We start from the raw sequence: 26,121 nt of genomic DNA, 5'->3' as shown, positions 1-26,121 counted from the left end.
CAACTGGACTTTCTTGTTTTTTCTTTGATAATTGAAAAATATTTCTATTTGCTTCTGAAAATTATGACTAATACTCAGTGCAACTGTAGTCTATATGAACATTCAAATTCTAAAATGGGCTCTACAACACCTATTATTTTCAACCAGTACAGCCAATAGTCATACTGGCTAAGAATGCTGGGATTTTTATTTCATTGGTTGACTCCTTTTCATTATATATCTGAAAGATGAGACAAAAACTTTGATAAATCTTGATAAAAAAGCAGCTAACCAAGAAACACTATTTTGTATTCATAAGAAAACATTTATGCTTGAACAACTACAAATGTGCTCACCTTTACAATCTAAACTAAGTTCTTCTATTAGCACTATAGCTTCCTTATAAATGGAAGAAAGTGACTCAATATCCTCTGTAGTTGAATCTGAAGATGGAGTTAAGTCATCCAGATCGTTAGTAATACTCAATGTTCTATAAAGCTATAAATGAAACAAGAATTAAACATAATTATATTCTAAATCAAAACGTCCTTCATTTCTCTTTTTTATTAACTTTTAATTCTACTAAGAAAGTTTTACAAATGGAAATTGACTTAATTAGATACCACATCAAATCATGATTTGACAGCTCACAAAGTAGTATTTCTAATAAATCCACTTAATATTAAGAGTTATGACTACCCCTGTATCACAACCAGGAGACATGAACCCACCAATATCTCAGTCTGCATAAAGGACTATACTTTTAATCGTAAATTATTATTTAAATCATTTATACTGAAGTATACAAAGCTATTAATATATTGCTTTCTGTGGAAGCTTCCATATTTGAGCTATGTTCTTATGCATTCTAAATTGTGTTTGATGATTCTGCCTTGATAAGAAGTAGTATCACATGGTAGAGTTACAATGTCAATGGCTGCTATACAGCTTCCTAATCAGCAATCTTCAGACACAGATAGTCCTTGACATGGAACCATTCATTTAGTGACCATTCAAAGTTATTGACAACACCGAAAAAAGGGAATTACACTTACAACTACTGCAGTGTCCTCATCATCATGAGATCAGAGTTTAGGTATTTGGCAACTGGCATGTATTTACGATGGTAGCAGTATCTGAGGTCATGTGATCACCATTTGAGACTTTCCCAGAGGACTTACAACAAACAGTCAATGGGGAAAGCTGGTTCATTTAACTACTGTATGACTGCATCCCTTAATAATGTAAGTTCTGACCCCAACTATGAGAGGCCTGCAGAGAGCTCCTGAGAGGGCAAAACCTTTTTTTTTCTTGCTTACCTCTTCGATTGTTGGTGTGTCTTATACACCAGTGCGTCTTATAGTCCGAAAAATACGGTAGTTTATGATCATACTGAAAACTCACGATTTATCTATCTTACCAAAGCATTGCTAAAAATCTTAGTATTTAAAGTCAAATCCAAATTGGCTTACTGTGCTTTTCACTTAAAGCTTTAGAAATATGAGTTAAATTGATGGCAACATTTTGCAAGCTTGTTTTATCCTACCTTATTTTTTCTATTCACAGATTTGGCTGGATATCTGAAAATAAATTTAAAAACTGTATTAAGATTTTAATGTATTTTTATATCAAAATTCTGAAAATTTACAGCTGTTAATTCTAGACCATCCATTCTGAATCTAATGAGTTTAATGGTGCAGCAGAAGAGCAGCCTAGATACCTATGAATCTCAATGGATGTTCCCACTATCAAGCGGACTTCCAGCATGATTCCTTTAAGAAATAAATTGATCAATTTTCTCTTTTTGAAATTCTTTGCAGCATATGTATGATGTCTAGGCTTCTGTTAGGATCAAAAAGTTGATAATGGAAGTTTGGGAGCATAGCTACTGTACAGAAGCACTGAGGATGCACCTCAAGGGTGCATTTTTATAGAATTTTAATAAGTTTTGGCTAGGACTATCACTGGTCTAATTCCAAATCACACAGAACTTTACATTAATTCTAAAAAAAAACTCCCATACCTTTCTTCAAGTGATGCTTCACTCAAACTGCTCTCATCTTGTGGCTGATGTAGATTATTACAAAGCTGTTGACTGACCTTCTGTTTAGAATTCCGCCTTTTATTTTCACTTTTTCTTGTAGCTTTTAAACTGGAGGATTTTTTTCAAAATAAAAATAAAAATAAATAAGTAATTGAACACTACTTTAAAGATAATTTTATTTATGAAAAAGTTAAAATATAAAAATAAAATGAAGACATATTGCTAAGAGTCAAAGAATGGCAAAATTTCTAATCTGACAGCATACTGGATTTAGGAATTCAAAGTTATATGAATAAAGTGTTAATTGTATCAATGTAATACAATGTAATGATATATAGCTGTATGATCTGGGAAAAATCTAAAATGAATCCCCAAAGCATCTATCATAATGCTTCTCAGTAAACTGAAGGCATTTCGGTCCTCACTTGTGCTTAAACTGAAATATTTCTGTATCAGTACATGAATACCATATTTAAAATCAAGTAAGAATCCTGAAGGACAGATAATTATTATTATTTTATTATTATTATATTTTTATTCCATTTATATACATTTAAAACTCAAGGCAACAAACATACCTAATTTCCTCCTAAATGCCTCCTAATTTCCCCACAACAGCAACCCTCTGAAGTGGAAAGAATGACTGGCCCAAGGTCACCAAACTGGATTTCATGCCTAAAGGAGGCATGGAACTTAGTCTCCTGGTTTTTAGGATAGCATTTTAACCACTATAACCATGGTTATATATGACTGCTCTCTGAGTCAAGTGGTGTTATTGATTGCACTTGCACAGATCAAATTGTCTGACCTCTGCACCCTTAATGTGTCCCAACTACCAAGACTGGAATCTAAGGTCACCATCACTCTCATAGCATTCTATAAAGAGTGGAAGATTCCTGTCATTAGAGAGCTTTTACTACCAGGAAGAGAAAAAGCCAGAATAGCCACTGCATACATATTAACCAATTACATTCTCAAGTCTAGGCCTTTCATTTTGAAAATATCTCAAGCAGACATCACCAGTGGGGATTTGAACTAATTGTGATTATGGTAATAAGCAAAATGAGTGCTTTTCCTAGTTTAGGAAAAGTAGAATGTATAAAGAAGTTTCTGACAAGTCTATAGAAGATGAACAGGATGGAATCCTGTCAATCTTCACAACTCCTAATCTGATCTCCAGTAGAGGTATTGTCAATTTACAATAGTTTGTTTAGTGACTGTTTCAGAGCCACTGAAAAAAGTGAAGCGAAGTATTTTCAGTCAGACAAAAGATAATTATTTTGATTTTTATTTTGGTTATTTTAGTTGTTTATTTTAAAAATATAAAATATTGCACCTGATTGATCTTGGCTGACCTCAGAAGCTAAGGAAAGTAGATCCTAGTTAATGCTTGGATGGGAAAATACCTAGGAATCCAAGCACTAATGGCTATGTAAAGTTAAACAAAAAATCCTGTAAGGTATCAATGATAAACTAAATTGATAACACTAAGAAAATTGTGTGGAAGTAGTGAGAGGAATCAAACGTGTCTTGAGGTTGTCTACACCTTTATTCTAATTGTTCCTTAAAAATTTGAAGAAAGACTATAATGGGTGGAGCATCGGGGGCGGCCCGGGAGTTCATCTCTTCCATGGCAGCCATGGACCTGACCCAGATAATTCAGGGCCCGACTCATGAGGGGGGGCACACCACCAATCTTGTTTTTATCTCGGAAAGTGGCGTGATTATCTCGGTGGGGGAGTACCAGTAATTCATCCCCTGTCATGGACCAATCATGATCTCCTGCGGCTGGGCTTCCAGAATGCCAACACCCCCCCCCCCCGCTGGGATGCGGGACCGACCATCTGGTTCCGCCCCAGGTGCCTGATGGACCCGGAGAGGTTCCAGATGGAGCTTGGGACAATACCTCTCTCTCTCTCCCACGCCCCGGTCGAGAGTCTGGTGGATGCCTGGGAAAAGGCGGCCTCCGGGGCACTCGACCGTGTCGTGCCTTTGCGGCCTCTGACTCGACGCAGATCCTGGTTGGCTCCTTGGTTCATGGAGGAGCTCCGGGAAATGAAGCGCTATAGGAGAGGCCTAGAGAGCGGTTGTAGAGCCAGTCGTTCCGAATCTGACTGTTCCCAGTTGAGATCTTTCACACAATCTTATCTGGTGGCGATGGAGGCGGCGAAGCGGGCATACTTCTCCACCCTCATCGCGTCCACAGATAATCGCCCGGCCGCCTGTTCAGGGTGTCCCGCTCCCTCCTGAATCGGAGGGTGGGGGAGGATTCTTTGCGGGGACGTGCCGAGGAGTTTAGTCAGCATCTGCTGGATAAGATCGCTCAGATTCGGGATGGTCTGGACTCTGACAGTAAGGAGGCAGCTGGTCTTGGGATTTGGGAGGAGTTCGATCCTGTCACCCCTGAGGAACTGGACAGGATCATGGGAAGGCTGTGTACACTACCACATGTGTACTGGACCCGTGTCCCTCCTGGCTTACTTATGCAGCCTGAGAGGTGACACGGGATTGGATCCAGGCAGTAATAATGGCATCCTTGGATGAGGGGATCTTCCCCGCCGCCTTGAAGGAGGCGTTGGTGAGACCCCTCCTCAAGAAACCTGCCTTGGATCCAACCATACTGGATAACTTTCATCCAGTCTCCAACCTTCGCTTTGTTGCGAAGGTTGTTGAGAGCGTGGTGGCATGGCAGCTCCCGTTGGCCCTGGAGGATACAGATTACCTGGATCCGTACCAATCGGGTTTCAGGCCGGGGTACAGCACGGAGACGGCATTGGTCGCGCTGGTGGATGATCTTTGGAGGGCTCGGGACAGGGGATATTCCTCTGTTCTGGTCCTCTTGGATCTTTCGGCGGCTTTTGATACCATCGACCATGGTATCTTGCTGCAATGGCTTGGGAGGTTGGGAGTGGGAGGCACCGTTCTACGGTGGTTCTCCTATCTCTCGGGCTGTACGCAAGTGGTATTGGCAAGGGGACAGAGGTCGGCTATGAGGCCCCTCACTTGTGGGGTGCCCCAGGGGTCGGTCCTGTTGCCTCTCCTGTTCAACATCTATATGAAGCCGTTTGGGAAGATCATCCATGGTTTTGGGGTGCGGTATCATCAGTACGCTGATGATACCCAGCTTTTTATATCCACCCCAAACCAGCCCAGTGATGCCCTCGACGTGATGTCCCGTTGCCTGGAAGCGGTACGGACCTGGATGGGGAGGAACAGGCTTCGACTCAAGCCCACCAAGACTGAATGGCTGTGGGTACCGGCATCTTGGTCCGATCAAGATATTCCATCGTTGACCATCAGGGGAGAGGTGTTACCCCCTGTGGATAGGGCTCGCAACTTGGGTGTCCTCCTGGATTCACGGTTGTCTCTGGAAGATCATGTAACGACCGTGACCAGGGGGGCATTTGCCCAGGTCCGCCTTGTGCGCCAGTTGTGCCCTTACTTGGACCAAGATGCCTTACGCACTGTTACTCATGCACTGGTCACCTCCCGTCTTGACTACTGCAACGCTCTCTACCTAGGGCTGCCCTTGAAAACCACTCGAAGGCTTCAGCTGGTGCAGAATGCAGTCGCGCGGGTTGTGATCGGAGCGTCCCGACACTCCCATGTTACACCCCTCCTGTGCGACTTGCATTGGTTACCGGTTGCCCTTCGGGTGAGGTTCAAGGTGCTGGTTATCTCCTACAAAGCCCTTCATGGCCTAGGCCCGGGATATTTGTCGGACCCCCTGCAGCCAGCGACAATTCCCAGTCGCCCGGTGCATTCCCACAGACAGGGCATCCTCAGGGTGCCGTCGGCCAGACAGTGTCGGCTGGCGACCCCCAGGGGGAGAGCTTTCTCTGTGGGCGCACCCACCCTCTGGAACCAACTTCCTTTGGAGCTCTGGATGGCCCCTGACCTTTGCTCGTTCCACCGCGATTTGAAGACCTGGTTGTTCCACAGCCTGGACTGATGGGGGGGGGGAGGTTCTTAATGAATTTTAAATTGTTTTAAATTGGACTTTTAATTTATATTGTCTTTTAATGAGGAACTGTGCATTTTTACTGTTGTGAGCCGCCCTGAGTCCTTGGAGATAGGGTGGCATATAAATTGCATAATAAATAAATAAATAAATAAATAAATAAATAAATAAATAAATAAATAAATAAATAAATAAATAAATAAAATTTAATTTAATGATGAAAAACTTTGGAAGCAAAAGATCTCTGTTTTAGTCATGACACCATGCCATGTTTAGTCATGACTAAAGAAAAGACTTGGGACAATATTTTAAGTGATATTATTTCCCAATTGTAGAACATTTAAGGCAATATATTATAATTACAATTACCTAAGAAAACAATTATTTTAAACAATGCTCATCCAGTTAAACTAATGATCAGTGTTAAGATAACTATTTATGCTTTGGTTATATATGTAATACTGTATGCCTTAAGCAACTGAAAACAACACAATAAAGTTTAAAAGGAAGTTAATACATTGCAACAGTGCATAATAATTAGTCATATCAGTGTATATAAGAGAATCAATTTAATGTTATTACTATACTCACCCTGGAAAAATTGCTTCCTTTTTATCTGCTGGGAAAACACTTTCTGCCGTAATATGCTGGATTTCACTTATTGAATGCTTCTGCTCTATTTTCTCATCATTATTCACAGCCAGCATTTCAGCATTAGCAATTTTTTTTCCTTCAGATTCCAATTCCTTTTTTATTTTTTCCTCTTCAATCTAAAGCAGTGATATATTGAAATATTATTTTAAGAACAACAATAAAAATATCAATAAAATTATTTGCTCTATTACAGATTATTTCTTAATCTTTCAGAACAGCTCTAGAAAGAAAATAATCACTCACTACTATGATTACAAATTAATAATTAGTATGGTCTAATCAGAAATAATGTAAAAATCATATATATTAGTGATAGGAAAAATGCATTAGAAACACACATTTTTATTATAAACAGAACAGATATTATTTTAAAAAGTGATCGACAACAATGTACTGTAAGATAGAAATGTTTCACAGAGCAAAAAGTGTTAGGCAAGCATAAGAAATGGAAAGATCAATTAAAAACCTGTTCAAAAGCCAGTTTCATATCTTGGATCAAATTTATAATTACTATAACAGTGGTGCGGTTCATTTGTTAATGAAGTAGCACCTATGTAAACTTAAGTTTTTGAGTCTTTGTTATGATAGTTGTATCATACTTCAATTTCTGAATGTTCTTAACATAAAAAGGAAATGCATGAAAAAGGTGTAATTTCTTCCCATATTCACATTAGCATTACTATGTGAAGCCAACACAATAAAGGCTTTTTTTATATAGTGCTGAAGAGCTGAAATGAACAGAATGGCTGAAATGCAAGAAAGATGAAAGAATGAAAAGCAGCAGGTACTTCTCTACCTCTTTTTGCAGTTGGTTCTTTTCTTTCTCCAAAGCGAGGAAAGCTGAATGCAGTATTCCTACCTGATTTTTAAATCTTGCAACATCACCTTCTAATTCTTCATCCAGATCTTTTTTTGATATTTGAAGACATACTTGTTTATGATTTTTCGCTTTATTTCCAATTTCAATATCAGTACCTTTAGAACTATTGAAACTGTTATCAAAATGGTATTCAGTTTCTTCACTTGGATTTTTTGTTACACTAATATGTTTATATAAGTTGTTGGGGGTAATTGGTTGATTAGCAACTATAATTTTAAAAACTGTATCTTTTGTAATGTCTTCATGACTTTGCAATGAATATTCAAGACATTTTTCTGAAGCTCTAGTTCCACCTACATTTGCTTTCAGTTGTATAATTGAATTGTTAATCCTTTCTTCACTGATGTTTACTTTTGTTCCATTTGCATTATTAGACAGTGGGTTCTTATTTGTGTTCCAGTCATCAATATTTAATTCCCTTTCTGCAACAGCAGATCTTACATCTTTAATGTCACCCTTTCCTTGAATATCCACTTTTACGTTTTGGAGATGAAGTAGTATTTCTTCTTTGCCTTCTACTGCACCACAGAAGCCATCTTGTAATGTTGCTTTGCTTGGAGTGCTACTCATTTTCTCATAAACTTTAATTTCACCAAACATCTGTTTTAGTTCTGCTGTAATACTCTTAAAATTTTCCTTGACTTCCTTTTTTTCATTTGCAACCCACATTTTTTCATATTTTTCTTCCCAATGTATTGAATCAAAATGATTGCGATCATTATGTGCTTCTTTGCTATGTATGAGTGCTTCAGTTACATTTTCATCATCAGTATATTCAATTTTAGTCTTGTCAGTCTGTTTTTCGTGTGTTGATTTTTCTACAGAGTTGGATGTGTTTAACAGGCATTTTTCCTTATGCAAGCAAGTATGGATAGAGAAAAATTAACAAACAAAAACCAGTGTGTTAAATTGTGTTTTAAATGTCATAAAGGGTTTGATTTTGAGAATATCTAAATATTTTTGGTTTAGAAAATCTTTTTTTTCCAAATATTGTGTTTTCCTGAAAATAAGACCCTGTCTTATATTTTTTTGAACCCTGAAATAAGCACTTGGCCTTATTGCCATGCGCTCAAAAGCCTGATTGGGCTTATTATCAGGGGATGTCTTATTTTGGGGAAAACAGGGTATATATTTTTATTAAATACATAATTTAAATGGAGGGTAATTTCATGGCAGTACAGTATAGAATAATTAAACTTAAAACAGCTTTCATTTTTTTTTGTCATGGCATATTCATAATTAATAGCTTGTCAATCCTAACTAGCAGCATCCCTCTAATTGGGCAGTTGGAAAAAAACAGTCACATTCTCCACTACCTATGGAGGTCATAATCTTCAAATCAATAAGCATTCTACATAACTGGCATCCTCTTCAGGATAGGAGTGTCCAATAATATGTAGTCTCTTTTCAACTCAGTCATTATCTCACTGATGACCCTCCCAAATTGAACACAATCCCGTTCAAAATGTCTAGAAGTGGTACCAACTGCTAGAACTTTGTGAAAGTCATATTTTGCAACTGCTGAACATATATCTCATAGAAATTTTATTAAATTTATGTTTAAATGTTATTTTGATATGACCTATCAAGTACGTTATTAATTTTTGCCAGTGTACAACAAAACCGTTATCACCAATATAGACTATAAATACCAAGCATAATCATGTGTCATAATCATTACTGATGAAAAGGACCATAATCCTACCATATCTTTAAATACAGATGCAAATAAAAATTCTAATTTGAGTCGGAATAAGGTACAGCACATCTGAGATGGGGGTAAAAAGATACTCCAGAGAATGGGTGACCAAAAAAAAATAATTTTTCAAAGCTGATATTAAATTAATGTCCACAGTAGTGACACAATCAAGCAGGAGCAATGATGGTTGAATATGCCAGGCAGGTCTTTGTGAGAGAAAATTTTCTCTCAAGTATCACTATCAAGTATCAATGCACTTAGGTTATTTAAATTCTTGAATTTGAAATGTTAATTTCCAATTCTAGACTGGTATCAAATTGACAGTGTACTTCTTTTAGCAGCACAATAAAGCACAACTCAATCTAATATAATTTCATAGTATTGCTAAAACCTTACAAGATCCCAATTTCATAATTCCGTTGTTCTGCTGCTGGAGGAATTAATTCAGTTGAGTTGCACAGAAAAGTAACCCCATGGAAACAGGTCCAGTGGAAAATTTAATCTGCAAGCTAAAATCTACCTGGTTTAAGTAGGGTAGGTTTTAGGTCAAGTAACTAACAGTTCTCTCCAGGAACATCTTTATGAATAAAGCTCCCAGAGGTATCTGTTAGCTGAAGAATAGGTGTGTATGATTAAAAACATACTATTGATTCGAATAGTTTCTATAATTTCCAAGCAGGTAACATTTCATCAGTCTTTCCTAATTTGAATACACTTCAGATGTATAGACTTCCACTCTTAGGCTTCTCACAAATTCCCCATTGCTGAGGAGCCTAAGAATTAAGTCCATGAATTTGGAATGTTAAGACTGAGGAAGGCCACCTATCATGCCAAGAAGGAATCTTTAATATTAAAATTGGGTGTGGATAGACAAAGGACAGAAGTATTATCTTATACTTATTTGTATAATAAATGTTATTTGTTTTTATCTAATGAATCATAGATTGGAAAAAATTATATTAGAATAAGAAAATTAAAACTATGTGCTTTGGCAACAAGATGTATGTCAGGAAACATATAAGAACGTAGTATGTCTAATACTACAGGGTTTAATATACAGGGAATCATATAAATAAGGGTTAAAGCTCTATTACTCTATCTATAAATTTAATTACTACACAGAAGCAGACATCCCTTCCGATACCATTTTTGTCCCAAAAGCAGAGCTTTTAGTTTTTCCTTTACATATACATCATTGAGCATTCCATAATCCACAACTACAGAATAAAAAGTTAATGATATAGGATTAATATTCTTTCATTTCATTTTAATGATAACTATTAAATGTGTCTTAGTTTCAGAAATGTTAAAATTTGTTTCAGCCACATAATACAAAGAAATACCAATATTTAAACTGCATACATACCTTGCTTTTACTTTTAAATTCTTTGATAGTTTTGTGTTCAATATATTGCTGACCTATAATAAAATGTTGAATAACATACTTGTAATTATTATAATGTTAGTTGATTTGTACTCTGAAAACCTTTCCAAAATGTTTGACTTAAAATGAGATTGTATATAGATAAACATTGTTTCACAGTGAAGGTGCATTTTGCATATGATCAAATAAAAAATTCCCAGTATAAGCAAGTGAACCTAGCATATAAAGAATAAAGTTCTTTATTTACAGCTCAATCGTGCTTATCTGTTAATTTCCTACTCAAATTTGTTTTACACAGCATTAAAAAATACAGAGGTGGATTAACTTTTGGCATGTGCCTAAAATCTAGTATAACTTATTTTTGCCTAATTCTGCAGTTCCATGCTGTCCTCATATACCTTGAGTAGATGGTATATATTCATAAGATACGAGTAGCTTCTCATGCATACAGTACATTCAGAAAGTATTCAGACCCCCTTCACTTTTATCAATTTTGTTATTCTGCAGCCTGATTCTACAGTTGTTGAAATTCATTTTTTTTCCTCATTAATCTACATTCAGTACCTCATAAAGACAAAGTGAAAACAGAATTTTAGAAATGTCTCTAAATTTATTAAAAAGAAAAAAACCTGAAATATCACATTGGCATTAGTATCCAGATCCTTTGCAACAATGCATGAAACACATTAGCTCTGGTGCCTCCCATTTCTCTTGATCGTTGCTGACATGTTTCTACACCTTCATTGGAGTTGACTATGGTAAATTAAATTGATTGGACATGATTTGGAAAGGCACACACCTCTCTATTAAAGGCCTCACAGCTGACAAAGCATACTGTAGCAGAGCAAAACCATGAGGTCAAAGGAACTGCCTGCAGAGCTCAGAGACAGGCTTATTGCAGGGCACAGATCTGGGGAAGGCTACAATAAAATTTCTGCTGCACTGAAGGTTCCTAAGAGCACAGTGGCCTCAATCATTCTCAAATTGAAGATGTCTGGCACAACCAGGACTCTTCCAAGTGCTGGTCCTCTGGTCAAACTGAGCAATTGGGAGATAAGAGCCTTAGTAAGAGAAGTAACTATGAACCCGATGGTTACTCTGACTGAGCTCCAGAGATCCTATGTGGAGATGGACAGAGTTCCAAAAGGACAACCATCATTGCAGCCCTCCACCAAACTAGGCTTTTTGGCACAGTGGCTAGACAGAAACCTCTCAATGCATAACACATGAAAACCCACTTGGGAGTTTGCAAAAAAGCACCTGAAGGACTGTGAGGAACAAGATTCTCTGTTCTGATAAAACCAAGATTGAATTGTTTGGCCTCAATTCTAAACAATATGTCTGGAAGAAACCAGGCACTGCTTATCACCTGCCCAATACCATCCCAACAGTGAAGCATGGTGGTAGCATCATGCTGTGGGGGTGTTTTTCAGTAGCAGGGACTGGAAGACTGGTCAGGGTTAACGGAAACCTGAATGGAGCAAAATACAGGAATATCCTCAATGAAAACCTGTTCCACAGTGCTCAGGACCTCAGACTGGGCCAAAGCTTCACTTTCCAACATGACAATGACCCTAAGCACACAAGGAAAACACAGGAGACAACTCTGTGAATGTCCTGGAGTGGCCCAGCCAGAGCCCTGACTTGAACCCTATTGAACATCTCTGGAAGGACTTGAAAATGGCTGTCCACCGACGGTCACCATCCAACCTGACTAAGCTTGAGAGGGTTTGCAAGGAAGAATGGCAGAAAATCCCCCAATTAAGGTGTACAAAGCACTTAAACTTTTATTGAAATTATTTCAAATATATTTTGCCTCTAGATTTTAACTATGCAATCTGATCGGTGCTAGGTTATCCACTATGGAATGAAGAAACAAATGACTGAATCCACTGTTGAATTCTACCCAAGAAAGGACATAGTGCTTTATCTGTTTTTCCTTCCAGCTACTACTGCCTGTGGATTTATTAATGGAATATAAGAAGGAAAATTTTTTAAAAATGTCATCCTCTATCTGCAGCCAATGGAAGGCTTTATTAGATTTCAATCTTCTCTTGGAAGGAAAGGACTTCTTTTCTACAGAAAAAACAACAACAACAACCTTGCCTTTTAATTAACAAAGCAGTATAATAAACTATCATTCTGAGTCACTTCGGGATGTCAGAATGTTTCCAGCAGAAGAGTGGAAGAAACAATGAATTATTTGTTTTGGATCAGGGTTATTTAAATTGGGATCAGAATTATTCTCCTTCCTCCTGCAGAAAACTTTGATTTTATTAAAAATGACATCAGCTACCTTTCGAAGAAATTATGTTTTGAGTATCTGAGTCTTCCTTCACAGGCATGGAGATTTCAGGTGTAACATTTGTTTCTATTAATTGATGTGGAGATACCTGATCTTCCAACATAAACATGTCAGCTGGTTTAGCACATGGAGAGCTTTTAAGAGAAACACTGGTAGAATCCCAGTCAGATGTATCTAAAAACAAAAAAATATTAAAAAAAGATCAAAGTAGTAAATACAACAACATACAATAGTTTAGCAAATGTTAATCGAATGTATTTTGAAATCAAGTAATACAAAGATCTATTAGGTTGCTAATATTAACAATAAAAAAGTCTATGGCTGAAACATTCCTACATCTGTAATATATCAGCATTTGGTTCTTAAAATACTGATAGGTACTAGAAACTATTTTGACTTAACCATTACATTTATTTATGCACATCCCAAATGAAAAGAATTTAATCTTCAATCTTCTATAGTTTAACAGAAAAGTACAAGTACATGTCTTTTTTTAGAGTATACAACATTTAGTTTCATAAGCAAAATTTAATTTTAATTGTTTTTGCAATACATGGCAAAATCTGATGTGCTTAAATACTTTCAAATGTATGATACATAAATATGCATAGTATTTGAGGACCTTCAATATCATCTGCTTCATCCAAACCAAGTTCTTCCATTAAATCTGAAAGAAATTAATGATATTAGAATATAAAATATGCAATAATATGTATGATATAATATTTTAAACCCCATATAATGTAGTTACCTGATTTTTGCTTTTCTATGATTGCCTTCTTTAGAACAGGAGCAGGAGATTCACATACCAAGTTTTCTTTTGAGATCTTTTGCTATAAAGATAATTCAGCGAAGAATGAAATAAGATACCACAATGTAGTCATAAAAATAGTTAAATAAAGTTCATGTAACAAAAGTAGTACTAACCTGCAAACCTGGTTTTCCTAGGGAAAAAAAAGGGAAACAAGTTACCTAGATAATGTACTGCAACTTTTAAATTTATGTGAATCCCACTCTTGTATTACAAGTATAATACAATATTTATTTGTTACAAATATAACAAACAAAACTTCTAGGAAGAAATGACGAATTGGAGACAGCTCCCAAAAAGCAGAGCCAATAACTGGAGCATAATGAAGAGCTGGCAAGTAGACCCGCTCTTTGTAAGTCCTGCCCAGACAAAGAGGAGACTTGACATTGTCCCCAGGTGCTTTAGACAGTTGCTTCTCGCAAGATAGCCCCTCTTTGGCAGGTCTAGAGCTGTGGGAGACAAGGTAATAATCAACTTGCTCAAACAGCAGTAAGTGCCTTTAAAAGGAACCGGGCTGACATACTTCCTATTCTAATCACTTTCAAAATTGCTTGTTAACTGCTTTTTGGCTATTAAGAACCTTTGGATCAACATGTTTTACAGCACCAGGTGAGGGTTTTTTCCAATTCTCAGTAAAACAAAATTTAAATATGAAGTTAAGGATTTAAGTTTTTTGTGGAATATAAATAACAAAAGATTAAAACTTTGATTTTAGAAAATTACAAATGGACTAAGGGGCCAGATAAATTTGAAATAAGGCTTTCAAATTAATTATAAGAATATTTTCCATAAGAGAATGTTCCGAGATGGACAAACTCACTAAAGAAATCCAAGAAAAGGAAGAATCTGAATACTATCTGGTTTGGCAAAAGTGGTATCAATGGCTAGAGAAAAGGAAAACCAAATAAAAAGATGATCCTAAAAGATTTGAACCAAATCGTGTACCAAGGAAATACAACAGAGTTACAACAAAACTTCAAATAATATCGTTATATAAGGTGAGATGTGAGAATATATATTGAGAAATACAATTTACTGATGTATTTTCTTAAGAAATAAGATATTATGTTTAAATGTTGCATATGTTCTGTATTGTCTTATTTTGTACTTGTTCGTGTTCTTTTTTCTTTTCTGTGTGTGTATGTTTTTAATTCAATAAAAAATTACAAATTTTTTTAAAAAAGAATATTTTCCATAAGAAAATGCTTTTGATTAAAAAAAAAATATTAAGACAAGACTTCAAAATTGGATGCCAGCGGGAACTTTAAGGAACTAAAGATTATAATTAAAGAAGAAGAAACTTGACTTGCTAATACAGTGTGAAACAAAATATTTTAACACTGGATGTATTGAAAGTTATTTCTGAACAATGGGAAAAGATGTTATACTGGAAATACAAAACAATGGCTGATGTCATAATAAAAGTAAAGGTAAAGGTATATAGAGATAACAAACCAAGGGAGTAACTTGGATAATTTTCCTATATTGGATTTACAAGAGAGGGTTCTTAAAGTTTTGAAGAATGAAAAAATGAAAATAAAATGAAAATGAAAATAAATCAACTTCATTGACAACATTTGAAGGAACTAAAGATCAAGGTTGTTAGAAACAAAAGTAATGAATATAAACGTGTTTTAATCAATCAAGATTAAAATAGATATGTTATTTATGGTAACCATTACTGGACTGTTGCTGACACCAGGAATAAAATGATTAGGTGTTATATGTTTGTTTATAGATAAGAAATAGAATGTGGGAAGAACATGTCATTTGTTGTATTTTAAGAGGAGATAACTTATTAAAATTGTTTGTACTTGTGATAATTCTTTATATTTTTCTTTTCTTTTTCTTTACTTTATTCTTTCTCCTTTTCTATTTTTTCTTGCCTGCGCCCTTCTTTGTATTCTTTGTTAGATATTTCATAGGATTATTGTAGGAGGAAAATATATAATTATAACCTGTACATGAAGGCACAACTTGAATCATGTAGACCCAGGATAAGATTTTATTCAGTTATATAAATTTACTGGCAATATATAAATCCACCCTCCTACCAAACAGCCCCCCCCCCACACACAACCCTTAGCCACTCCATTATATTTTTCATATCTAAATGACTGAAAAACATTTAAAATATTTATGTATGTTGATATAAAAAGGATAATTTATGATGTATTTACCATTAAATGGTTCTTCTATAATACTGTGCATGTGTATTCCAGTTTTGGCAGGAGATGTAGGCAAAGAACTAATAGTTGGCTTCCTGGGGCTTTCTGAAGTATACTATTGGAAACACACATACATGAGAAACATACATACAACTATAATCATACCCATTTTGTTTATCTTTCTTTTTGTAGAAAAAGAAAGATATTCCTGAACATATTATGAAAGCTTTTAATTACAGAGAACATAAACACTAGAAGCTAAAACTGATTAATACGAGAAACAATAAATCAAATCAGATTTTAAAATGGAGGTATTTCTTTGAAGTCATAGAGCACAGAAAATTTTAAAAACCTACTTCTGAATCCCATGGAGATTCTGTACACTTCTCCTCTTCATCTTTGTCCTCAACCGAAGTTGATTTAGCTATAAAATAAAATAGTAAATTCTTTACAAAATACTCAGTGTTCATTATTGAAAAATTGATTGTGGCAATTCAGATTTGAAAAGTATTGCCACACACTATTCATTCCTCCACCTCCATGTTTGATTGGTTCTGCCAATTTATCATTCCTCAGTCTTATTATTGTATAACACCTTGATAAGGCAAGACAAAAGAGTTAACTAGATTATAGGGCAATTATTAAATTTAAATAAGTAAATACTTTTCATAGCTGCATTCTGACATTACCTACGCACACTACTTTTACTGAAATATTGCTGAGACGCCAAAGCAAAATTAATTGAATCTTCTTGGTTAGCCCCCAAATTAAAAAAAAAGTTGTTTTCAGAAAAGAAAACAACCTTCTCCTTACACAGATTTTCAGAAACCAGCCACTGAAGTTTTTAAACATGAAAACTGAAATATAACACTTTAAAGAATGACAGCATCCCAATAGATGTCCAGTTCATAATAAATCACTTATTTACAAATAGGCTATTTCCAGAAACAATTTTGTTTATATATTTTAATCTTATATTAAACTATATTAAAATTCATGGCAATAACCAATTAATTATTGGTTTCATGAATTTTAGTTATTAAACTATTAGCTTAATGAAACTATGATGCATAAATATGAGAAGTGACTTTATTATTGCTAATTTGCATGTGATGCAGACTAGTTAATAACTAAAACTTATACCTTTTGGTGAGATATTCCAAGACTGCCTACAAACAATACTTTTTTTATTGGCAATATCCTGTTCACCACCTTCTTCATCTTTTGAAGGTTTCTCCTAACAGAAAGAACAACATTCAGTCTTTATTGTATATAGCAATTGGAAATTGCAATGTTCTGTTATTACTTTAAGGAAGTCTTTAGAATTTATGACTAAAATTTTAATCTATGTGATTTTATCAGGGAGTCATAAACTGTCTGGGATATTGCCAAGAATATATATTCACATATGTACTGTAAGCAATAAACTAGAGCAGTGATCTAGGACTCTCCCAGGAATTAAAAAAAATCAAAATTATTTGGCAGCCTATGCTGAAAAATACAATATTAAAATTCCATCAAATAATCATGAGAAGGAAATGCATCAATTTTAATTTTTAATATGATAAATATTGATATATATAATCCATCCAAACAAAAGCTCTTTTGGGGACCTCCATAATTTTTAAAAGTGGGAAAAAGCCCTGAGAGAAAAAAGTTTAAGAAACACTGAACTAAAGTATCTTCAGTATAATGTAAAATGTGACATTTTATAATACTAGAAAAGCTGAACATTTATCTAAAATTACCAAGACCATAAATTATACATTTTCACTATGTATACTTATTATTTATTTGTTAAATATATTATGCATAGTTATTATTACCATTAACAAATAGTGGTTATTATTACCATCATTTTATTAATCAATAAAATAAAAAACAATTCTTAATCAAATTAACCTATAAATATACATAACTGTGTTATAGTATGAATCTGTATGCCTTATTTTTTTTGTACCATCTTCCAAGCAATTTACAATTAAAAGACAAACTAACAATTATAAAATTAATTTTGAGAAAAAAATTAGAAGCCATTCTTAAAGACTGGGTATGCAATCTGGGGATGTGTGTAAGTGCACTAAGGTGCCTATTGTCCCTGTTGCATTTTAGTTTTTTTCATTTTGTTTGTTCAAATTTGTAATTTTGTTTGATAAATGAATGAATGAATAGGTAAGTAAAAAATAGTGTCTATTCTAGCTATAAGTAATTTTGGCTTCATAGAAAATCAACATCTTGAATTGTATATAGAACTATTAAGCCAGTTGGGTATTTTTAATTCATCTGAATATTATCAAATCTATGAATTAATCTGGATTCTGTGCTCTAAATCAGTGGTCCCCAACCTTTCCATCTTGGTGGCCTGCCCTGACATGGGAGAAGGGACGTATGAGTGGCAGGAACGTGCGTAGTTCCACTTGTGCAAGCAGAGCGCATGCATGCCCTCTCCTCACGCAAATGGAGATCAAGCATGAGTGAAGGGTCCTTGCACTCGCATGTGAAGCTCCACTCGCAGCTGATAATTGCGCTTGGGAATGAAGCTCCGCTCATGTGAGTGGAGACTCCTTGAGTGGAGGGTCTTTGCGCTTGCGAAGTTCTACTCCCACTTCATGTGCGAGCACAAGCACCCTCTGCTAGTTCGAATGGAGCTTCGTGTGCACTTGCCCACCACTTGTGCGAGTGGAGCTTCACACACACATGCTTGCCCATTTCTCCCACGGTCAGGTTTCGAACAGACTGCGGCCCAAGGGTTGGGGACCCCTGCTCTAAATGATTTGGAATGGATGTTATTTCTCCTGTGCCATTAAAATATCATTAATGAACAAGCTTGTTAAAGTACAGTTTTTTATTTATGAACTCTTTGCCTTTGCAATAGATTCACTTACTTTCAAATCAGATTGGAAAGTTTTCAGATGTTCATCCTCACTATATTTATATATTGCTGGCTCATATATTGCTTCTTCCAGTTTTTTTGAATCCACACATTCCTTTTTTCCAGAGATCTGATATCCTGCAAAATCAGGATTCCTAATATTCTGTTGTGTACTTGTATTTTTTCTGAGTTCTGCTTCTGATCCAGAATTATGACTTTCAATATCATCCAGAACGGAATCCATGCCATTTTCATGAGAGTTAGTTGAGAAAGTAAAGAGCGTAGTTTTTTCAACATTCTCCAAAGAAAAAACAGCTTTGCAAAACTGATTTTGATTCTCATATGACAATTTATTATTATTCTCTGTGTCCTGGAGTTTTTGTAACTTCTGAAATTGATTTTCATAACTAGATTCTTTTTCAACTGTATGTTTAGGCTGTTCCTTATTTACCTTGTTAGTAATTGTATGGTCATGTGAAGATTCAGAATGACCAGATATAAAAGCTTCAGAAATATTAGTACCATCTTGCATCTTTTCATTTTGTACATTGTGTGGTTCATTATTACACTTAAACTGATTTGCTTCCCTCTCATGTTCATTTTCTCTGGAATGTTCTTTCCCTCCTAATTTGTCAACATATTCATCTTCCTTATCTTGTGCCTTGGTCCAATATTTTTTTATGTTTTCTTCCTCCCTTTCTGTATTGAAGTGCTCCTCCATTTCTTTTATTTTTTCCTCCTCCTCTTCTTCCTCCTCCTCTTCTTCCTCCTCCTCCTCCTCCTCTTCCTTTTCCTCCTCTTTTTCATTTTTCTTCTCTTCTTTCCTCTTCCCATCAAATTCTTCTTCCTTATTGCTTGCAAAAGAACTATCAGAATCATTTAATTCTTGCTTATTGTGGTTAATTTTTTTTTGCATATTTTCTTTTGACTGATTTTTGTTTTCATTGTCTTCACAAAATCACATGTGGGTATAAAAACATACAATAAATAATAAAATACAATGGATAAATTCAAACTTATTACCTGTTTAGAATGCAATGTTCTCTGGGAACATTTGGAAAAGGAGCCAGGTGAGGAATGGACAGAATGAGGGAAGGTTTTGACTTGGAACAAAGACTTAGGAAGGGATTCATTGCATTCTTCAAATTCATAATCTGCTTTATTTTGCTGTGAACTGCCTAAGGGTTCTGTTCGGAAAGTGCAATCTTTCTCATCTACTGTATCAAAATACAAACACACACAGAGAGATTAAAACATTAAATTAATGTTTTCTGTAGATAAGCCGTATAATCATAACTTATTTTGTTCAAGCAACTTACATTTTTTCAAGAAGTCCCATGGAACTTTCATTAGCTGAGCCAAACTTGGTTTTTCTGGTTTCTAACAATAAAAGTTGAAATGGACAGAGGTTTTCACTGTAACAAGCATTGCTATATATCTTTATATTTTGCTCTTCTTTCAAAAAACCTAGAGTTATAAATGTATCAACCCTCCCTTTCCTATTTTATTCTGCAAACAATGTATGAGCTAAGTCAAACTTAAAACAGTGTGGAACTTCTGTCTTCCTGATCTAGTCCAAACTTCTATCCATAGTAATACCACACTGATAAAAACATATTATTTTAATTCTAGCCACCTGACTAGGGTGCTTTAGTTTGGAATATTGCATTAAGCAAGAGATTGAATTTTTGAATAAATAGCCTCTTTTAATTCTGATTCTATGCATATTTTTCAAATGACAAAGAGTGACCCAGATATTACCATGTTTCTTCGAAAATAAAACCCTGTCTTATATTTTTTTGAACCCTGAAATAAGCGCTTGGCCTTATTGCCATGCGTTCAAAAGCCCAATTGGGCTTATTATCAGGGGATGTCTTATTTTGGGGAAAACAGGGTAGTACAAAATCATACTCAATCCAGAGCTCAGCACAGCTTTTTCGTCTCATCTTAGAAAATACTTCCTGTTCCAATGTTTTTTTTCCAAATTCAAAACCAAACTTTTTGTTCTAAGATTGGGGTATTTTGTTCTACATGATTTTATGTTCAGTGACTGGCTAGTTTTAAATACTTACATACCATGAAGTATGAAGAATTATCAATCAATAAAACAGCAAGTTCATCCTATTCTTGCTACTATTCAATGGAACTAGTTAAAGGGCTGAAGTGCAGAAGAGCAATTAAAAGCACATATTTAGAGAATGGAAACAATTTCAGAATTATAGAATAGTTTTATAATACATTTAAATTACAATTTTATGTAGTTAATCTATATCATATGCTTGGGTGCTTATTAGTATGAAAGTGAATAAGTATGCATTTGCTTTGAACCAAATCTACCATCTGTTGCCTGTTTCTTCTCTGGGCTCAGTTCTGTGGCACAGGTCTGCCAAGGTGCAAAATATGGGCTTAACTGCTGTTTACATTGTTTGCTATAGGAATTCTTTTGAATGTTTTAATCTCTTTTCCTGTAGAATGGGTATTGGTGGAGCTTGAATGGCCTGCTCTCCCTCCTATTTTTGTGAAACTAGAACAAAAACCAAAGCACATGTTTTAAATTCTCAACATTCTCCACAGTGGAACACTATGAATTATTTTCTTTCACATGAAATAACCGTATTTTTCGGAGTATAAGATGCACCTACCTTTTTTGGTTGTTTTTTTAAAAAAAAAAGTTTTTTTTTTTTTTTAGACAAACACACATACATACAATGTATTTTCTTTGAACAGAGTGTTTGGCTGGTTCACAAATTTAAATAGTGTTTAGTCATTTCAATTAAATTTACAATTTCTATATTTCCTTTTTGCCATATTTATTCCTCCTCTATTTTTTTAAAAAACTCAATATTACCCTTCATCCTCATCTCTAATCTTAATCAAATTCAATTTTTCCCTTCTATTCTATATTATACCCCTTCCCATTGTCATCTATTTTTATATCCATCCTCACATTGGTTAATTATTTAATATTACAATTGTTTAATAAAAATTCAACATTTTTATATAAATCAATTAGTTATAACTATGTTTTTTGTATATTAATCAATATGAACATGAATATTCCAATTATTTCCATGCAATCCAATTTCCTACAAATCAATTAATTATATTTACCAATAATAATAAACCAAATAATTTTCCCCATATATTCCTCCAAACCACAACTTAACCATTTCTGCTTTCAACACAATATACAATTAATAGTATCTCAATTATTACAATTCCATAGTTAAATAGAGCTTTTTTTCTTTTGTGTTTTAAAATCTTGAACTCTCTTTTGCCCTAAATTTCCCATTGTTTGCACCTACCTTTTTTGGTGAGAAAAAAGAAAAAGAAATCTCTCTGCCTCATTTTGTCAGGTTGCAGCAAAGAGCCTGCTTTACTTTCAGTTTCGTTTTTTCAGCATAGCTAGGGGAAAAAAATCTGCTCCAGCACTTTTTGCAGCAAGCATGAGAGCCCTGCGCAAAACAGCTGAGAGCAAATCAGCTGAGTCGGGAGGCCGATCTAATCAACTTGTGCTAATTAATCTATGCTGAAGCTGAAAGGGGCTGTTTTTTCTTGCTGTTTGCTTGCAAGGAGGTAACTGCTGCGAGGCACAGGCCAAAGGGTGGGGGCCAGTGGGTGGGCAGAGCTACATTTGGTGTATAAGACGCACCTAAATTTTCATCCCCTTTTGGGGGGTAAAAAGGTACGTCTTATACTCCGAAAAATACAGTAGTTAAAAGTATTTTGAACTACTGTATTGGAAACAAGGCACATGAAACTTTCTGATGGAACCATCACAAAAGGAGATGTTTTGTTGTGATTGCAGATCAAAATATGTTTTCTGATTCAGAAAACTATAGGGCATTTTTCAGGTAGTATCCACATTCTTGAAACTAGGATAGGATATTCAAACTGCTCTACCTGTTCCCTTATTCCATGGCTGCATTCAAATCTCAGATTAAAACCTTTTGCTTTAGTTTTCCTGTAATTTCATTTAGAATCTCATCTGTAAAGTCTGAATACTGATTAGCTATAACAATCAATAGCAGTAGCACTTAGACTTATATATCACTTCATAGTGCTTTACAGCCCTTTCTAAGTGATTTACAAAGTCAGCATATTGCCCCCAACAATCTGGATCTTCATTTTACTGACCTCAGAAAGATGGAAGGCTGAGTCAACATTGAGCCTGTGAGACTCGAACTGCCGAAGTGCAGCCAATTGGCCATCAGCAGAATTAGCCTACAATACTGCATTCTAATCACTGCACCACCACAGCTCAAGCTGTATGTATTGCATTAAACTTAAGATCTAAATTGAAGTTCATATTTTCTTTCCATCCAAACAAGTATTAATTAGTACCATAACAAGTCTCTCATTGTTAGAGGTTTTGAGTGTTCATTGTACAAAATCCTACCTTGGGACTGGAGCCTAGTTCCTCCTCTTCTGAAGAAAGCCAGCTATCATCATCTGTTTTTTCAGAATTGCTTAAACAGAGATGCATATATATATATATATAAATAAGAATCTATCCTTTTCCAGAACTTCCTGAATTTAAATCAAAATTTAAATCTTACCTTATAGAATCTCCAGAAGAGTGGTTATCAAAAACTGTAAAAAAATCCAAACACAAAGAAAAATAAAAATGCATTCAAGGTACAAAAAATTATAAAGATTTTTTAATATTACAGTAAATCAAACTGCAGAAGTTTAAATGAAGAAAAATATCTTAAAAATAAAAAAAACTTACTCAGTAGCTATACAAAAGTTGGCAAACATTATTTAATTAATTTTTGTATTTATTGTAAGCTTATCCAATTTTTAAACTGGAAGTTATATTCGGTATAAATATTTGCAGTCAATTGCATCTTAGATTGCACAGAAGTTCATATTTAACACTTTTACTTTTTGTTTTATGGAATTTCCATTTCCATAGTAGCAATTTTATATTTTTCAATAAAAGAATTACATGTTATTCTAAGAGTGAAATATGAAAAAAGCTCACATGCACAAAAAAACCGATAAGCATTCAGCAGTCTGAGCCCAATTTCTATATTAATAAGGACCCAAGCATATGATGTAGATCAGAGGTGTCAAACTCGATTTCATTGAGGCCGGATCAGCATTGTGCTTGTCCTCCGGGAGCGTGGACGGGGGATGTGGCCAGATCGACTTCACTTGCATGGGGGTGCCTCTGGGGGCTGGGTAGGGATCAGGGGTCTCCGGTGGGTGGGGGAGTGGATGGGGGGCCGAGGGATGAGATGAGGCAAGACAGGGAGCGACACAGCTGCAGCCAGAAACCATCGGCCCCCGTGAGCTTGCTGCCCTTTGTGCGCGGGGGCCGATGGTTTCCAGCAGGCTGCAGCCCCTCAGTTGGCACACTCTGTGGCTCCGGAGCCCGTTGCCACCACCGGGCTGGCCATCCAAGCAGCAGGTGCGGTGGAAGCATCAGCAACAGGCTGAGCTGGGGGAAAGGCCCATGATGAGGACCGCTGGATGCGCTTAGTCCATCCCACTGTCTGTTTTGGCTTGTGGTAGGAGAGCAAGTTGCTGCTGGTCATCTTCTCCCCGGCCCCCTCACGGGTCTTGCCCTTGGCTTGCACATGGAGTGCATTCCCCTCACACTCCCAGTGCACCTCAGCCCCCCTCAGCAGACTCGCTGAGCCCAAAGGAGACGAAGTGGCCAGCTAGAAAGGCCAAGGAGAGGTGATAGAGCACATCCAGGCCCAGCTGGAGAAAGGCTGCCACTGCAAACGAGGAAAGCCGGATCCCCATCGGCGCCATGGCCACCCAGGCCTAGCAGAAATGGGGGGAGGCACGCGATCCTGGCTGGGCCTGGGCTGCCATGATGCCGATGGGGATCCGGCTTTTCCTGATGGCTGCCTTTTGCCTGCTGGGCCTGGGTGTGCTCTACACCTCTACTCAGTCTTTCTAGGTTGCTGCTTCACCTCCTTCGGGCTGGAAGGGCCTGGTCCTCTGGGTGGTGACAGCAGTAGTCTAATGGAAATGCGCCAGCCGCTGGCAGCCTCGGTGGTCACAGCAGCCCACAGCAGTGCAAAGGTGCTTTGAGTGTGCAAAGGGAACTCCATGCGCTGACCAAGGGCAAGACCTGCAACGGGGTCAAGGAGATGACCAGCAGCGACCTGCTTTCCAACCTCAAGCAAAAATAGACAGGTGAAGTAGGCAGCTACTGCCCCCCCCCCACTTTGTCTTGGCCCGTGGCGGAGGCAGTAGCCGGAAGCAGAGGTGCAGGGGAGTGGCATGAGGTCCGGCCTGCTGGATGCACCGGGCAACTGCCTGCCCCTTTCCAGCCATGTGGGATGGAGAAGACACGTCCAGTAGTTCACATTACGTACCTTTCCTGACTCTGTCGGCTCCCAGTGCCACCGCCATGCCTGCTTCTTGGAGGGCTAGCCCGGTGGTTGCAGAGGGCTGTGGAGCCCGTGCTGCAGGGCACCTCCCCCCGTGCACGCACACAAAAGGCTGGCGAGCGGAGTATGGAAACTGCAACCTGGTGGTGGCCATCCGGGCCGGACCACGGCCAACCTTAGATCCGTCCCCTGGGCGTGTGCATAGGAGGCGAGCGCTGGCATCCTGGGTGAAAGGGAAGCACTCAGAACACAGTCCTCAGGGACCCCAGGCCCCATATGCTCGCTGCCTTCTGTGTGCACATTCAAGGGAAGGGGCCATGAATCAAAGGCTGGCCGCGGTCTGGCCCAGATGACTGCTCCAAGATTGCAGATTAGTGCCCAGTCAGCCTGGGCCAGGCCGAGGCCCTATGAGATGGTCCTTTGCTGTTTCTCGGGCGGTCCCGCAGGCCAGATCTAACCACCTTGTGGGCCAAATCTGACCCACAGGCCTTGAGTTTGAGACCCCTGATGTAGATTAACAAACTGCATGAAGTTGCTATGGCGATAAAAGAGCATCCAATTTGATAAATAAATAAAAATAAATAACAAGTTCATTCTTACGATAAAACCAACCGGGTTCCTGAGGCTTGGGATCAAAAACTCAGTTCATCCATTGTTATAAATTTTCACCCAAACTCTACAAAGTCTATATACGAGCCTACAAAGTTAGTTAAGTTTACTACTATATGTCTATACTCTCTGCTGACTTGTGATAGTTTAGGCACAAATGTTTAGCTATCTTGTTAAAGGCTTATAAAATCACATGCTTAATATCTATGGAAAACTGCTCAAAAAGAGGGTTTTAGGATTGGATGCAATTTGTGACTGAATGAAATTTAGTTCTAACTTCTTCAGATCACAGAGGAAATGAAAAATTCTAAACTAACATCTGTATAGTTATGAAGTAGATAGTGGGAAGAAAACTGACATTTGATATATTTAATTCAGAATTATTTTCTGCTTCAATTGTGG

At 36.7% G+C, this 26,121-nt stretch overlaps 1 protein-coding gene across 1 annotated transcript in view; it reads right to left on the bottom strand.

The window, feature by feature from the left end:
* ANKRD26 (ankyrin repeat domain containing 26) overlaps positions 1–26,121 on the bottom strand; it is a 94,526-nt gene that overhangs the window by 54,669 nt on the left and 13,736 nt on the right. The window contains exons 7-23 of the mRNA XM_070946608.1: positions 23,317–23,350; positions 23,157–23,226; positions 20,077–20,137; positions 19,781–19,974; positions 17,029–17,122; positions 16,242–16,309; positions 15,898–16,000; positions 13,834–13,850; positions 13,658–13,739; positions 13,529–13,573; positions 12,898–13,080; positions 10,584–10,636; positions 7,435–8,370; positions 6,576–6,754; positions 2,003–2,131; positions 1,526–1,559; positions 336–477 (exon numbers count right to left, since the gene is read on the bottom strand). Of these exons, the coding sequence (XP_070802709.1) occupies positions 336–477; positions 1,526–1,559; positions 2,003–2,131; positions 6,576–6,754; positions 7,435–8,370; positions 10,584–10,636; positions 12,898–13,080; positions 13,529–13,573; positions 13,658–13,739; positions 13,834–13,850; positions 15,898–16,000; positions 16,242–16,309; positions 17,029–17,122; positions 19,781–19,974; positions 20,077–20,137; positions 23,157–23,226; positions 23,317–23,350 (2,424 nt within the window). The remainder of the gene's footprint in view (positions 1–335; positions 478–1,525; positions 1,560–2,002; positions 2,132–6,575; positions 6,755–7,434; positions 8,371–10,583; positions 10,637–12,897; positions 13,081–13,528; positions 13,574–13,657; positions 13,740–13,833; positions 13,851–15,897; positions 16,001–16,241; positions 16,310–17,028; positions 17,123–19,780; positions 19,975–20,076; positions 20,138–23,156; positions 23,227–23,316; positions 23,351–26,121) is intronic.

This window comes from Pituophis catenifer, unplaced genomic scaffold (assembly GCF_029215685.1).
Source record: "Pituophis catenifer annectens isolate HBS135680 unplaced genomic scaffold, rPitCat1.0.hap2 SCAF_7, whole genome shotgun sequence".
Classification (NCBI taxonomy): Eukaryota; Metazoa; Chordata; class Lepidosauria; order Squamata; family Colubridae; genus Pituophis; species Pituophis catenifer.
The sequence above is the reverse complement of the archived record's forward strand: the minus strand, read 5'-3'. Positions and strand labels throughout refer to the sequence as shown.